Source organism: Stegostoma tigrinum, chromosome 26 (genome assembly GCF_030684315.1).
Source record: "Stegostoma tigrinum isolate sSteTig4 chromosome 26, sSteTig4.hap1, whole genome shotgun sequence".
Classification (NCBI taxonomy): Eukaryota; Metazoa; Chordata; class Chondrichthyes; order Orectolobiformes; family Stegostomatidae; genus Stegostoma; species Stegostoma tigrinum.
Genome location: NC_081379.1, coordinates 16,860,865 through 16,877,830, shown reverse-complemented (window position 1 = coordinate 16,877,830; position 16,966 = coordinate 16,860,865). Strand labels below are relative to the sequence as shown.

At 41.8% G+C, this 16,966-nt stretch overlaps 1 protein-coding gene across 2 annotated transcripts in view; it reads right to left on the bottom strand.

The window, feature by feature from the left end:
- Nucleotides 1-10,855: 10,855 nt before the first annotated feature.
- crybb3 (crystallin, beta B3) overlaps nucleotides 10,856-16,966 on the bottom strand; it is a 29,214-nt gene continuing 23,103 nt past the window's right edge. Inside the window, exon 6 of one of the 2 annotated variants that reach the window (XM_048555684.2) lies at nucleotides 10,856-11,136. In XM_048555684.2, the coding sequence (XP_048411641.1) occupies nucleotides 10,959-11,136 (178 nt within the window). In that variant the 3' untranslated portion in view covers nucleotides 10,856-10,958. The remainder of the gene's footprint in view (nucleotides 11,137-16,966) is intronic. The other variant, XM_048555683.2, reaches the window with a different exon arrangement.

Here is a 16,966-nt window from a genome sequence, read left to right as displayed (position 1 = left end):
CAATGTCACAGCACTCTGAAAAGGCCCAGCCAACTGATGTGACACTCTTAGCCACATAACCTCAAGGTTACTATAAAGTTTGAATCTTTACATGGTGAATCATTGGCATTAGTGAGCTGCAGCCAGCCAGAGGAAAAGGTTCATTTGGGGACACTCAGCTCTTGACTACATTACAGCCTTGGTTCAAACATGGACAAAAGACCTGATTTTCAGAGGTGAGGTGAGAGTAACTATCCTTAACATCAAGGTTGCATTTGACCGCATCCAGGAGCCCTCGCAAAACTCCAATTAGTGGGAATTGGGGGAAAATGCTCTACTGGTTATTGTCAAACCTGGCACATAGGAAGATGTAGGAGCAAATTACTGCAGGTGCTGGAATCTGCACTGAAAACATAAAGTGCTGGAGATCACAACGGGTCAAGGAATATGGTTATGGCAATTGAAGATCATTCATCTCAACTCCAGGATATCTCTGCTGGAGTTCCTCAGGACACTGTCCTATGGCCAACCATCTTCAGCTACTTTATCAATTTTTACTTTATGTCAAAAGGTCAGAAATGGGGATGTTCATTGTTAATTGAAAAATGTTCACCACCATTTGCAACTCCTTAGATACTGAAGCAGTCCCTGTTCACATGCAGCATGAACTGGACAATTTCAGATTGGGCTGTCAGGTGGCAAGTAACATTCGCATGATATAAATATCAGTTAATGACCACCTCCAACAAGAGAATCAACTATCAATCCCCGACATTCCGTGGTATTGTCATCACCAAATCCCCCACTGTCAACATCCTGCAGAGTTAACTTACTGGACAAGCCACATAAGTACTAGAAAGAGCAACTCACCTCCTGAATCCCCAAAGCCTGTCCACCACCTATGAGGCACAAGTCAATAGTGTAACGGAACACTTGTCTGGATAAATACAACTCCAACAACACTCAAGAAACTTAGCACTATTCAGGACAAAGCACCCCCTTGATTGGCACCACATCCAGTCCCTCCAACACTACTGTTCAGTGGCAGTACTGTGTTCCATCCACAAGATGAACTGTCAAAATTCACCAAGGCTCCTTGACAGCCCCTTCCAAACCCACAACCACTACCATCAAGCAGGACAAGGACAGCAGATACATAGGTACTCCATGACTTGCAAGTTCTCCTCTAAGCCATTCATCATCTTGATGTGGAAATACATCACCAATCCCATATTGTTGTTGGGTCAAAATCCTGAAATTCACTCTCTATCGTCTTTGTAGGTCTATCCATGTAAAATGGGCTACAGTGGTTCAAGAAGGCAGCTCACCACCACCTTCTCATGGGCAATTAGAGGTGGGCAATAATATCCACATCCCATGAATGATTTTTTAAATATATTTTAGCTCACTGGAGTAGAAGTTTAAAAGTGAATTTCTGCAATAGATGACTCAGATGAAAATATTAGTGGAAATCACTAATATTGGGAGTACAGATAGATGAGGATAAAGCGGTTGATGTGCTGTATATGGATTTCAGTACAGCGTTTGATAAAGTTCCCCAAGCTAGGCTATTGCAGAAAATATGGAGGCATGGGATTGAGGGTGATTTAGTCATTTGGATTAGAAATTGGCTAGCTGTAAGAAGACAGAGGGTGGTGGTTGATGGGAAATGTTCATCCTGGAGTTCAGTTACTAGTGGTGTACCGCAAGGATCTGTTTTGGGGTCACTGCTGTTTGTCATTTTTATAAATGACCTGGTTGAGGGCGTAGAAGGATGGATTAGTAAATTTGTGGGTGACACTAAAGTCAGTGGTGTTATGGATAGTGGGGAAGGATGTTACAAGTTACAGAGGGGCATAGATAAGCTGCAGAGATGGACTGAGAGATGACAAATGGAGTTTAATGCGGAAAAGTGTGAGATGATTCACTTTGGAAGAGTAACAGGAATACAGAGTACTGGGCTAATGATAAGATTCTTGGTAGTGTGGATGAGCAGAGAGATCTCGGTGTCCATGTGCATAGATCCCTGAAAGTTGCCACTCAGGTTGATAGGGTTGTTAAGAAGGCGTACGGTGTGCTAGGTTTTATTGGTAAAGGGATTGAGTTTCAGAGCCATGAGGCCATGTTGCAGCTGCACAAAACTCTGGTGTGGTTGCACTTGGAGTATTGCATACAGTTCTGGTCGCCACATTATAGGAAGGATGTGGAAGCATTGGAAAGGGTGCAGAGGAGATTTACCAGGATGTTGCCTGGTATGGAGGGAAGGTCTTATGAGGAAAGGCTGAGGGACTTGAGGCTGTTTTCGTTACAGAGAAGACTGTTAAGAGGTGACTTACTCGAGACATATAAAATGATCAGAGAATTAGATAGGGTGGACAGTGAGGGCCTTTTTCCACAAATGGTGATGGCTAGCGTGAGGGGACGTAGCTTTAAATTGAGGGATGATAGATATAGGACAGATGTCAGAAGTAGGTTCTTTACCCAGAGAGTAGTAAGGGCATGGAATGCCTGCCTGCAACAGCAGTAGACTCACCAACTTTAAGGGCATTTAAATGGTCATTGGATAAACATATAGATGATAATGGAATAGTGTAGGCTAGATGGGCTTCAGATTGGTTTCACAGGTCAGCGCAACATCGAGGGCCAAAGGGCCTGTACTATGCTGTAGTGTTCTATGTTCTATGTTCTATGTCCTATGTCCTACACCACTTGGAGTCTACTTAGTACAGAAGGTTATGGGCAGTCAATTATCAAGCCCCAAGATAATGCATACTGGAGTTGCTCAGGGTAGTATCCTAAGCCCAAAAACCTTTAGCTGCTTCATTAATAATCTTCTCACAAGCATAAGGTCAGAATGGGAATGTTTACTGGTAGCATAGTTAATGCTCTTTGAGACTTCTAAGATATTAGAGTATTCATTGCCCAATGAAGATCTGGACACCATTCAGATTTGGCTTGATAAGCGGGAAGTCATGCTTCCACAGACATGCCAGATAATGACCATATTCAACAAGGAAGAATGTAACCATTTCCTTTCAACATTCAATGATATTACCATTAATGTTGAATTCTCTTCCATCAACATCTTGGGATGCTGTTACCCGTTTGCTTCATTAGACCAATTAAATAAATACTGCAGCCACAAAAATCAGGTCGGCAGGCTAAATTGCTATCCCTCATGCAGGGGCAGAGACAAAGAGAATGGGCCTTAGTGCTGATTTTGGCCAGCACACAGGCCCAACCTGAGCACAGCAGAACCCCTACAGCCCCAGGTCCTGGTAACTGGGTCCTGATGTATTCCATTGTCCCAGGCCCCAACACTAAGGATTCACACTCCAAATGCCCTTGAAATCCTGATTTTGTCAATGGTGTTCCTGAAAGGCTATTTGTAATGACCCCCACTGAAAGTCACCAACCTTTCACTAGTTATGCTGTAACCACAGGATTAGCATTATATAGGAGCACTAAGAAAGAATCTTACATTCTCAAGATGGCATCCAAGAGAATATACAATGGTGAGTACTTGATTTTGGCTTGTGTTGTTTGGTAAAGATGTTATGGTGAATTTTTGCAATGAATCTTGTAGATGATGCACATAGCTGGTACTGAGTGGCAGTGTTGAAGGGAGAGATGCTGTTTTTATTTGTTGCTTTTATTGTGGGTATCTGGCCATGAGAACACAATAATGGGACGGCACAGGTGATTGGGAAAGTGTGTAGTATTGCAATGGTGATGAAGAGATACTGTCCACAGGGAATTTCTCTGAGCAGTCTCTTACTGGCAGTCTGTTCAGCTGAAAGGTGTCCTGGAAACCTCCTTTTGTCTCCTCCTCCCTGCAGGCAGAGGTCCTCTGCAGATTTTGCTACAGACCCTTGTCTTGGAGACCCAGAGACACTGCAACTGAAGCTCTCCCTACACTTTGTGATAATGTCTTTATCAGACAATATATTTGATGACACAAGTCAGAATGATTCACCCTCATATGTTTCCTTGGCACATGTATTGGGAATGTCCTTGTCTTTCTTTGTGTGGACAAATAACCAAACCCTGTTTTGTGAAGATTTAGCAATAGCCTTTGTCAAATTTGGAACCTCACTCTAAAAACTCTCTGCATGCTTTCACAAACGTAGTAATGGTAAAAGTTTGTATAAGCAACCTGACCTAGGGAATGGTGGGGAGGGCTGTCTTCCAGCTGCATGTGTTTGTTCTTTGGTGAATGATGAATGAATATGCTGAGTAGATCACTGATTTGGCCCAAATTGAGAATACACACATCTGATCAGCCAGATTGGCTGTTTCACGTCAGGACTTGGCCAATTGGAAACTTCTGGCATCTGCAGAAAACTCTGGCACTCTTCCCAAAGTAGGGCCACCATATGAGCTAGAACTGGTTTGGAGTTATACACTCCATCTGGAAGATCCTCAGTTTCCATAGTGGTGCTATGTAGGGGAGCCAGGTCTTCTTGGTCTCTAATTTTAATGGTTCATTAAACAAATATTTAATATACTTTCAGTTAGTTAGATTGACTACTGATTTTTTTTGCCATTTATTAAGCATAAGTTATTTTCCCTACACCTTTAAGTTTTACCTCAAAAGACTATTAACAAAAGCCTACTCACCTCTATATTAAAAATATGCATTTAATTGAAGCTTTCCAAAGACTCACTAATAACAGGCTCCACAAAAATACACTGAACATTAGTGAGATTAAATTGTTTATTCTATCAGCAAAATCTTTACTGTGGATTTAACTGCAAATGCCATGATCCCACTATAACCTGTTACATTCTCTCCATTCCATGATTGTGTTCCATGTCAGACTTAACTGTCAGAGATAATGAATCCTAGGACTGCGCTTTCCAAGAAGTGACAAACACACTCAGATTGCTAATCTGCTCCTTTCTTTACATTAAGAAAGAGCTCTGCCTTTCTGACAGGAAATTGTGACCAGCGTTCCTTTAGAAGAGTGAAGAGCATTTTGAATCAGACAGGTCCCTCATGGTGCAAGGTAGTTGGGGGCGAGAGGAACCATCCCCTTCTTTTCACAGCAGCAATTGTCATTTTCTGTGATTTAAATGTCTTACATTATAGATAGAACTTTGACAGCTCCTGTGACAGGGTAAGTATGTCAATTCAGTGTGAGGTTAGCATACCAGATGGGTAGGGTGCCAATTAGGAAGGGGACAGGTAAGTGGTGACTTTTATTTTATTCACTCATGGTATGTGGGCATCTCTGTTTAAGCCAGTATTTACTGCCCATCATCTGATTGTCCAGAGGGCAGTAAAGAGACAACCACATTTCTGTGGGTGTGAAGTCACGTGTCGACCAGACGCGGTGAGGATGGCAGTTTCCTTTCCTAAAGGCCATTAGTGAGCCAAATGGGTTTTTCTGACAATTAACAATGGTTTCATGGTCATTATTAGGCCCTTAGTTCCAGATTCTTTATTGAATACAAATTCCACAGTCTGCAATGGTTGGATTTGAGTCAGAGACTCCAGAACATTAGCTGAGTTTCTGGATTAATATTCTAGTGAAATACCACTAGGCCATTGCCCCAATAACGGTAGGCCATGGTCAGTGTAGAAATATTGGGCCTGGTAGGGGGGGTGCTGTTGGTTAAGGTTAAAGTGGGCTGTCAGATCCCCAAGATGGGTTGTAGTGGGGTAGGGGCAGGGGGTGTGGGGGGGCTGCAGCAGTGGGGGTCATATCCGATTGCAGACGATGTTTTGGGTCCAACAGCAGGCCCAGATGCATTATGATTCTCGGCCCCGAGATCGGATTCCAGAGGCAGGTGCAGTGTTGGCTCCCAGTTGGAGAGGGGAATATTGGCTCAGGGCCTGAAGGGTACAAAGGATCAGGGTAGTCTGTAGTTTGGGGTTTACGTTGTAAACTGGAGGCTCAGTTTAATACTTACGTAAGAATTAGATTCAGTTTTTAATTGTCACCCCTTTCCTAGAGAACGATTTATTTAACTGTACCAGAGTACTCCAAATTCCCCAATTTACATGGATACTTTTGTAGGGTTCTAGATGCAGAGGAATTGCCAGTCAGTACTTTCAATTTCCTATGAAATTACTCAGATCCTGCTTTGTTGCTGATTTCATGTGGTCCTGACGTGAAACTCCCATTTACCATGCAAAAACAATTTGCTTGCCATTGGAAAATTTGGGCTTCTAGCTTTGGGAATTCATTTTACAGGAGGGAAGTAATGACAATAGCAGGGACTTATCCATTGCAGAATATAAATGAATGCACTTATAGACACAAGTTGTATTAAAACACTTGTTATTGCCGTAAGTTGTATTAAATACATTTTATTGTATGAATATGGTGATATTTCATCTAAAAATTGTATGCAGTTTTAATGCCTAAGTTTTGAGTATTATTATCAGAGGTGATTGTGTATTAACACTTCCAATCTTTTTCTCATTTTTAGCCAATAACATTACAAGTCGCTTAAAACAGCAACTAGATGCATGTACATCAAGAAGGATAGGATCAGTGATCAATCTTATATATGGTACTAGTTATGCCAGCAGAGGGCTACAGTACACAACAAAAAAAAAGGAATGGATGGTCTTCTTGCATAAAACATTTGGAAATACTTACGTGAAAAATAGAAGGTCAACTTAAACACGAATAATATTTTGCACAGGTTGGAATCCAACCTCCCACCATTTCACTATTGCAGAGTTACCAGGTCAGAGACTGTTCCTGCCAACAGCACGCCCAGAAATTGCATGAAGGTGCAAAGAAGTATTTTTAATATTGTTTATTTATTAATTATTTATAATTATAATATTCATAAATGTATAATTTATATTGCATAATATTTCTTTTATATCCTTAATGTATTTATAATTGGCAAGGAGTATGATAGATAAGGCGATTGAACTAAGGAGCTTGGATTAACACATAAAGTTATGATGTTGTAGCTATTACAGAGACTTGGTTGAGAGAGGGACAATAGTGGTAGCTTAATGTTCTGGGAATTAGAAGTTTCAGACATGATAGGGTTGTAAATAAATTGGGGAGTTTGTGTTACTGATGAGGGAGAGTATCACAGTGGTACTGAGGGAGGATACTGTGGAAGGGTCATCCAGTGAGGCAATATAGTTAGAGCTCATGAATAGGAAAGGTAGATCACTTTGATGGAGTTGGACTTCAGGCCTCCCAACAGCTGATGGGATATAGAGGAACGGATATGTGAACAGATTATGGAAAAGTGGAAAAACAAAACATGGTGGGTTATTTGAACTTTCCCTACATTGACTGTGACTCGCTTAGTGCCAGAGGCTTGGATGAGGGAAGCATTTATTTAGTGCTTACAGGACGGTTTGATGCTGCCCCTGGACCTGCTGAGCTTTTCTAGAAATTTCTGTTTTAGTTTCTGATTTTCAGCATCCGCCATTCTTTTAGTTTTTAATTAGCACAATGGCAAATCTCCTCTTTACATAGCCAGTTGTCACTAATATTATTTTCACTCTACTTTTACTGACTGTGTGATTGACTGACACATCAAAATAGATGAGAGTCTCATCTAAATTCTCAGTATGGGCCAGAAAAATGCACTATTTTGTTGGTTGATTAGTGGCTACTGAAATGTGATAAATCTCTTGTTGAGTTCTGCTAGGAGTCACTATGAAATTATGTTCTGTCACAGTACAAAATTGTTTCTGTTCCTAAACCTGCCATGTCACCCAAGCTGCCTATGATATTTGTAATGCCTTATTTATTTGCTTGTTTCAGGGTGAAGATTTGGATGGATCTGGTAACTGTTGTACCATACCTTGTAATTTCATTGTTCTAACCACGGCCACATGCTAGGCTTTCCTCTGTTGCCCATTTATTCTTCAGCATCTGCCTAAACTGTGGAGAGAATCTCCCCCAATCACTTAGTGTTCTGCCCCGATGCCAGAATTATCTTGCAACAGCACACTTATTTCTATCATCTGCAATCCGAACAACTTTACGTTTGAAAATGGATATATGTCTACTGTTCCTTTTTGATACCGTGTTGCTATATTAGAGGACAGGATTGGTGGAAATCCCACATGCAGCAGTGAGATAGTAACCTCAATAGCATATGTTGACATGGGGGATGAGGAGCTGAACAAAATGAGGAAGTTTGCACCTGGATGTGCAAGTGATAAGTACAGAGGTTTTGAAAAATTTGGCCAAAAGTCAGACATCAACTTGTACATGAGATCAACTATTACTTGAGCATATACGATAAAATATATTGTACAATAGTGTGCAATTCTGATATCTGCAATTATAGGAAGAACACTAATGCCATTGAAAGAGGTCAGTGGTGAGAAAACAGAATGATTATATCAAGAATCTACATTTTAACAGAAGATTATGCGTGCTTCTTGTTTTCTCTTCAGAAAAAACTTTGACAATTTAATAATTTCTCCAACATGTAAGGAATTGGGGTCTTTTGTTTATTTTTGTAAGTTGTGCATTTTGGTTAAGAGTTTGACTCTTAAGGTCACAAATTACAAGACAGTAAGTTAGTACAAGAAGAAAATCTTGGTGAAACTGTGTTACAGCACGGATATTAGAAGTATGGAAAAAATGACTCAGGAAGACGACTGTTTCTGAAACCTACTAGCATCATTCATTTCAATTATCCAGGGAAACCACTGATTGAATATTGTTAAATGGTCGAAGGAGAAAATTTATGATGGTTCCAGGGGTGGTGTGGGGGGGGGGGTGGGGTTGTAGAATAGATTGAGAAATATAGTTTGATGGCTCATCAATAGAATTGGAAGATAATAAAAAGGATTTCTTTTGAGTTTAATAGCTTTTTGCTGTTCCTACTAAATCGAGCAATCAAAAAAAAGGGGAGCCGACAGAGGGACAAACTAATCTCAACCAGGTGGAACAACTTCACTGTGTATCATCATGTAACAAAGTACATTTTTTAAGAAATCATGCAACAAAGTGGTCCATTGCAGTATGATATTGGGGAGAAATGTGTGGCAATCTGAGAGTATAGTGACGTTATTTATGCTTGTTGACTTTTGTTTGAAGAATTTTTCTTTGTGAACTTGCACCAATCTCTTGCTTTTTTTCTGGATATATTCTAAATGCATGTACAATTGAATTAGGAAACAATTAGGAAGCAAACAATTGGGTCCCTGGAGTCTGCACCAGCATTCAACAAGATCACAGCTGATCCGTTTCTGTTTTGAAGTTCACAATCAAATCTACCCCCGATTGCCTTTGATCCCTTCAACCAACGAATAAAATGTAAAGACCCCATCTTCACTGCCTTCTGAGACAGTGTTTTAATGTCACACAACCCTCAAAAAAATTCTCCTCATCTCTGTTTTAAAATGGTAACCCTTAATTTTTTAATCGTGCCCCATTATTCTGGACTGACCCAACAGAGGGGCTATCCATCCATTATCCACCTTGTCAATACCATTCAGGATCATATACACTTCAATCAAGTCACCTCTTGCACTTCTAAACTACAGTGGAAACTAGCCTTGACTGAACAAGCTTGCCTCATAATACAACCTACTCATATCTGGTATCAATCTAGTGAATTCCTGGGAAGTGCCTCCAAAGCATTTATATTTACAACTTTCCTTAAAATGAGGAGACCAAAACTGCAAAAACATTATTCGTGATAGGTCTCAACAATGCCCTGATGCCATGGAAAACACCATATTAAAATACCTTCTAATTTTGAAAAATACGAACAAACATGTAAACATAATAAAGAGCATGTCTTAAGTTCTCACAGAAAGCCTCTGAAGCAAATAACAACTTCAAGAGAAAGTTGTAGTCTGTGTTGATGACCAAAATTATTATTTTTGGTGTTCTTTCATTTCATTGAGAGCACATCTGGCACAAAGACATCTCTTTGAAACTAAGTAAAACACTCATTTCTTGTTTACTTTTGAGGGTTTATTTAATCCTGTAAATTTACACGTAAGCCTGTGGCTCAGCAATAACTGTGATCCTGTTTTTTAGTTGCAGATGAAGTAGCTTTTAGTGAGGTAACAGGGAGGCAATGGCCTAGTGATATTATCGCTGGACTGTTAATCTAGAAATGAATCAGAAAATGTTCTGGGGATCCAGGTTCCAATCACGTCATGGCAGATGGTGGAATTCAAATTCAAGACAATAAAATCTCTGGAATAACAGTCTGATGACCATGAATCTGTTGTTGATTGTTGGAAAAGCCCATCTGGCTCACTAATGTCCTTTAGGGAAGGAAACTGCCTTCCTTAGCCGGTCTGGCCTACATGTGACTCCAGACCCCAACAATCTGGTTGACTCTTAACTACCATCTGGACAATAATTGCTGGCCTAATGACCTCATCCCGCAAATGAAAGAAAAAAAAAAGCTTTTTATATCTGGATTTATAGCTTACACACAGTTTAGTGCAGCAGTCATGGTAAACAATGTGGTTTTATTAGAGGTCCTGTCATGTTAGTCATCGGTTAAGCTCACAATGTGACAGGTGTTTCATTGGAACATTTTTGTAACTCTTTTAAAAGAGGTATATTTAAAGTTCATTTTCTCACCTCTCCCCTGAAAGCTCCAAATGATGGAGGGAGTAGCATGATGACTGGTATTTTGCCCATTTGTCTTGTGGAAGCCTGGACAGTGGGCTGTTTCTCAGGTGCATCACAGGAGGCTCATCTTGTGCTCACACTCACACACACCCATACACACTCAAAATTCCCAGTTGGGATCACTGGATAGTGACCAGAGTAGGATACTCTTTCCTTCCTTGGCAGAATACTGTAAGTTTTATTTTTGTTTAAAGAGGAAAGAAACAGAAAATCCATGTGAACAAATATAATCATGTAATTTGTTACAGTCAGTCACCATTTTATTTGTAGCAGTTTTTGTTTTACAGCACAGGGATGAAAGGCCTGCTGGTTCTACTTCATTCTTCTCTTCTTTGCAAACTTTCTGCCCCTGACCTCAAGGTTTTGCTCCTGTCTCTTTCAGCTGCTGGTCGGCGTGGCCTGAAAGCAGCCTTGTTTGTGCCACTGCATATCACGAATACGGCGGATAGACTGGATCAGGGGCTGGTTAGAATCCCATTCATTCCAATGTTTATAGTCCACTTTTTCAAATACATACTGGGGTCCTCTGTAACCAGGGTACTGGTACCCTACCCACCTAGAGGTTAACAGAATATGGTATCGTTACATCTTTGCTAAATATCAGGATAACATTCATTACCTTCCAGTCCTTAGCTAAAGCAGCTTTTGTGTTGGTGAAACTTCTAGATAAATGAAGCAAACCCATGCTTGCTTTACTGAACTTGTTTTTTTTTGCGCTATCCTGTTCAATTCAGGAGCCATACAGATATTTAATTGCAACTTACCAACAAGAAGGAATGTTCACAGGAAGTAGGTGAGCCAATTCCAAGTTTGCAGCTTGTAATTTTCCACCTGTTCAAACTAATGGATAGCTCATCATAGATGCTGAGTTTGTGATGCACAGCTACTTTTAACCTGTCAACACCGATCCTTGACAGGGCTGCAGGATTACAGGTTGAGTTTGTTAGTTTTAATGTTTAGTAATTCCCTAATAGATATGGATTCTTGAGTCAAACTATTGAAATATTCACAGTTTTTGTTTTCAAACCATTCATTGTACCCATCCATCACTTATAGAACTTCTGCAAGAATTACATCTAATTTATCCACTAAAAATCAGTCAGGTACAGTTAAAAAAGATTTATTTAGATCTTTGTCGTTACTAACCATGACCTGGCTATCTATTGCTTTTTTAATCTCTTGCATCCCTTTCCTTATGCCTTGCTTTGTGGAGGAGACTTTTCAGTTGGGCATCGAACAGATACTGACTAACATGGCATTCAGAAGGCACAAGTTATTTGCAGGTCTGGATCATACTGACATTGCTTTTGGTCGGCTATAGGTGCTAAGCGTGTCCAAAATCATTCAGGAGCAAATATGGCCAGCTATTGAACATAGCCAGTCAACAGGGAAGTTGACACTGTCGGGAATAGCAGTGAAAATCTAGCTGAATGTATCCTTGAAGGTTTCATCGACAATTTCATGCTTCTATCTGACCCACAGTGGCCCGAGTCCCCCAAGACAGGTCCTTCGCTCCCTGCACCAACCAGAAAATAATGAGATGCTTCATCAATTGGATGATGCTCACCTATGGATCAGACAGCCTTATTCTCCATCATCAGTATTTTTACAGTTAATAAACAGTTTTTGAAAAATGCCATAGTTATTTGCAGAGTTACTCACTTGAGTTTCCAGAAAATAAATCTGTAAGTTTTGTAACTCCAGCCTAATTCTTGACAGATGATTACCCTAGGATGTGTGGGAATGGGATGACAATGGATCAGCAATGAGCTGGAAGAGTTTTGATGGACAGGAGGATTATTCTGATTCCTCCTAAAAAAACTTACTTTTAAATTTGTTCACTGGATCATGAGCATTGCTGGATAGGTCAGCATTTGTTGCCTGTCTTTCATTATCCTTGTGAAGGTGGTGGTGAGCTACATTCCCTCTAATTTTGTTTTCTTCTGTGCAGATCTCCAAGATCCAAAACTGGAACTCCATGCTGGGAACAGTGTTGGCATGCTAGTCAGCATTTGGGGATCCACTGTAGAGCTGCACAGCTTTGAGGAAAATGGTGGTGAACCACCTTCATGTACCACTGCAGTCCATGTGGTTGACCCACAGTACTGGTTGGAAGGGATTTTCCAATTAGGACTTTGACATAACAATCATGAAAGAACAGCAAGATAGTTCCAGGTCAGGATAATATGTAACTTGGAGGGGGAGATAGGAGTGGTGTTACCGTGCATCTGTTACCCTTGTCTTTAGAACATAGAACATAGAACATTACAGCACAGTACAGGCCCTTCGGCCCTCGATGTTGTGCCGACCTGTCATACCGATCTCAAGCCCATCTAACCAACACTATTCCATGTACGTCCATATGCTTATCCAATGACGACTTAAATGTAGCTAAAGTTGGTGAATCTACTACCATTGCAGGCAAAGCGTTCCATTCCCTAACTACTCTCTGAGTAAAGAAACTACCTCTGACATCTGTCCTATATCTTTCACCCCCCAATTTAAAGCTATGCCCCCTCGTGCTCGCCGTCACCATCCTAGGAAAAAGGCTCTCCCTATCCACCCTATCTAACCCTCTGATTATTTTATATGTCTCAATTAAGTCACCTCTCAACCTTCTTCTTTCTAATGAAAACAGCCTCAAGTCCCTCAGCCTTTCCTCGTAAGACCTTCCCTCCATACCAGGCAACATCCTAGTAAATCTCCTCTGCAACTTTCCAAAGCTTCCACATCCTTCTTATAATGCGGTGATCAGAACTGTACACAATACTCCAAGTGCGGCCACACTAGAGTTTTGTACAGCTTCACCATAACCACTTGGTTCCGGAATTCGATCCCTCTATTTATAAAAGCTAAAACACTGTATGCCTTCTTAACAGCCCTGTCAACCTGGGTGGCAACTTTCAAGGATCTGTGTACATGGACACCGAGATCTCTCTGCTCATCTACACTACTAAGAATCTTACCATTAGCCCTGTACTTTGCCTTCTGGTTACTCCTACCAAAGTGCATCACCTCACACTTGTCTGCATTAAACTCCATTTGCCACCTCTCAGCCCAGCTCTGCAGCTTATCTATGTGTCCCTGCAACCTGCAGCATCCTTCGTCACTATCCACAACTCCACTGACCTTAGTGTCGTCTGCAAATTTACTAACCCATCCATCTACGCCCTCATCCAGGTCATTTATAAAAATGACAAACAGCAGTGGACCCAACACCGACCCTTGCGGTACACCACTAGTAACTGGTCTCCAGGATGAACATTTCCCATCAACTACCCCCCTCTGTCTTCTTTCAGCAAACCAATTTCTGATCCAAACTGCTATATCTCCCACAATTCCAATCCTCCGCATTTTGTACAATAGCCTATTGTGGGAAACCTTATTGAACGCCTTGCTGAAATCCATATACACCACATCAACTGGTTTACTCTCATCTACCTGTTTGGTCACCTTCTCAAAGAACTCAATAAGGTTTGTGAGGCACGACCTTCCCTTCACAAAACAGTGCTGAATATCCCTAATCAATTTATTCTTTTCTAGATGATTATAAATCCTATCCCTTATAACCTTTTCCAACATTTTACCAACAACTGAGGTAAGGCTCACTGGTCTATAATTACCAGGATTGTCTCTACTCCCGTTCTTGAACAGGGGAACCACATGCGTTATCCTCTAGTTGTCTGGCACTATTCCTGTAGACAATGACGAGTTAAAGATCAATGCCAAAGGCTCGGCAATCTCCTCCCTGGCTTCCCAGAGGATCCTAGGATAAATCCCATCCAGCCCAGGGGACTTATCTATCGTCACCCTCTGAAGGATTTCTAATACCTCTTCCTTGTGAACCTCAATCCCACCTAGTCTAGTAGCCTGTATCTCAGTATTCTCCTCGACAACATTGTCGTTTTCTAGTGTGAATACTGTTGAAAAAATATTCATTTAGCGCTTCCCCTATCTCATCTGACTCCACACACAACTTACCACTTCTATCTTTGATTGGGCCTAATCTTACTTTCGTCATTCTTTTATTCCTTAAATACCTATAGAAAGCCTTAGGGTTTACCCTGATCCTATCCGCCAACAACTTCTCATGTCTCCTCCTGGCTCTTCTGAGCTCTCTCTTTAGGTCTTTCCTGGCTACCTCGTAGCCCTCAAGTGCCCTAACTGAGCCTTCACATCTCATCCTAACATAAGCCTTCTTCTTCCTCTTGACCAGAGATTCCACCTCCTTCGTAAACCACGGCTCCCGCGCTCTACAGCTTCCTCCCTGCCTGACAGGTACATATTTATCTAGGACACACAGGAGCTTTTCCTTGAATAAGCTCCACATTTCTAATGTGCCCATCCCCTGCAGTTTCCTTCCGCATCCTATGCTCCCTAAATCTTGCCTCATCTCATCGTAATTGCCTTTCCCCCAGCTATAACTCTTGCCCAGTGGTATACACCTATCCCTTTCCATCACTAAAGTAAACATAACAGAATTGTGATCGCTATCACCAAAGTGCTCACCTACTTCCAAATCTAACACCTGACCAGGCTCATTACCCAGTACCAAATCTAATGTGGCTTCGCCCCTTGTTGGCCTATCTACATACTGTGTCAGGAAGCCCTCCTGCACACACTGAACAAAAACTGACCCATCTATAGCACTCGAACTATAGTGTTCCCAGTCAATATTTGGAAAGTTGAAGTCCCCCATGACAACTACCCTGTCTCTCTCACTCCTATCGAGAATCATCTTTGCTATCCTTTCCTCTACATCTCTGGAACTATTCGGAGGCCTATAGAAAACTCCCAACAGGGTGACATCTCCTTTCCTGTTTCTAACCTCAGCCCATACTACCTCAGTTGACGAGTCCCCAAACATCCTTTCTGCAACTGTAATACTGTCCTTGACCAACAATGCCACACTTCCGCCCCTTTTACCATCTTCTCTGTTCTTACTGAAACATCTAAATCCCGGAACCTGCAACAACCATTCCTGTCCCTGCTCTATCCATGTCTCTGAAATGGCCACAGCATGAAAGTCCCAGGTACTAACCCATGCTGCAAGTTCACCCACCTTATTCCGGATGCTCCTGGCATTGAAGTAGACACACTTCAAACCATCTTCTTGCTTGCCAGTGCCACCTTGCTTCCCTAAAACTTTATTTCAGACCACCCTACTCTCAACCTTTTCTATAGTCGAACTACAATTTTGGTGCCCATCCCCCTGCTGAATTAGTTTAAACCCACCCGAATAGCCTTAACAAATCTCCCCCCCAGGATAGCGGTACCCCTCTGGTTCAGGTGAAGACCATCTTGCTTGTAGAGGTCCCACCTACCCCAGAAAGAGCCCCAATTATCCAAGAATCCAAAACCTTCCCTCCTGCACCATCCTGTAGCCACGTGTTCAACTCCTCTCCCTCCCTATTCCTCACTTCACTAGCACATGGCACAGGCAACAAACCAGAGACAACAACTCTGTTCGTCCTAGCTCTCAGCTTCCATCCTAGCTCCCTGAATTTCTGCCTTAAATCCCCATCTCTCTTCCTACCTATGTCGTTGGTGCCAATGTGGACCACGACTTGGGGCTGCTCCCCCTTCCCCTTAAGGATCCCAAAAACACATTCAGAGACATCATGCACCCTGGCACCCGGGAGGCAACACACCAACAATGAGTCTCTCTCGTCCCCACAGAACCTCCTATCTGTCCTCCTAACTATGGAGTCCACAATGACTAATGCTCTGCTCCTCTTCCCCCTTCCCTTCTGAGCAGCAGGGACAGACTCTGTGCCAGAGACCTGTGCCCCACTGCTTTCCCCTGGTAAGTCCACCCCACCAACAGTATCCAAAACAGTATACTTATTGTTGAGGGGAATGGCCACAGGAGATCCCTGCACTGCCTGCTGATTCCCTTTCTGTCCCCTGACTGTAACCCATCTGCCTTTTTCCTGTACTTGAGGAGTGACTTCTGGTGGTAGAGGCTGTAAGTTTTGGAAATTGCTTTCACGAGAGTCTTGGTGCAGTGGTGGTACACAAAGCTGCCACTGTGCATCAATGGTAAAGGGAATGAATGTTTAAGCTGGAGAATGGGATGCCAGTCAAGCAGGTTACTTTGTCTTGGGTGGTGTCAAGGTTGTTGGAATCACTCTCCAGGCAAATACATCATTGCTGTAATGATTTGGAAGAAATGTGACAGGTCATAATGCATTCTTCGCCCAATTCTTCTCAATAATTGCAATTAGGGTCTTACATTGACATTACACTTCAATTTTCATATTTAATTGGCTTCCTGCACATTCATTCCCTTTTGATGCCTTACTGAAAGTTAATGTGAATGACCAAATGTGTCTCCACCGAATGTCCACCATACCACCCATCCTGAGTTGCAACATTCAGGGATC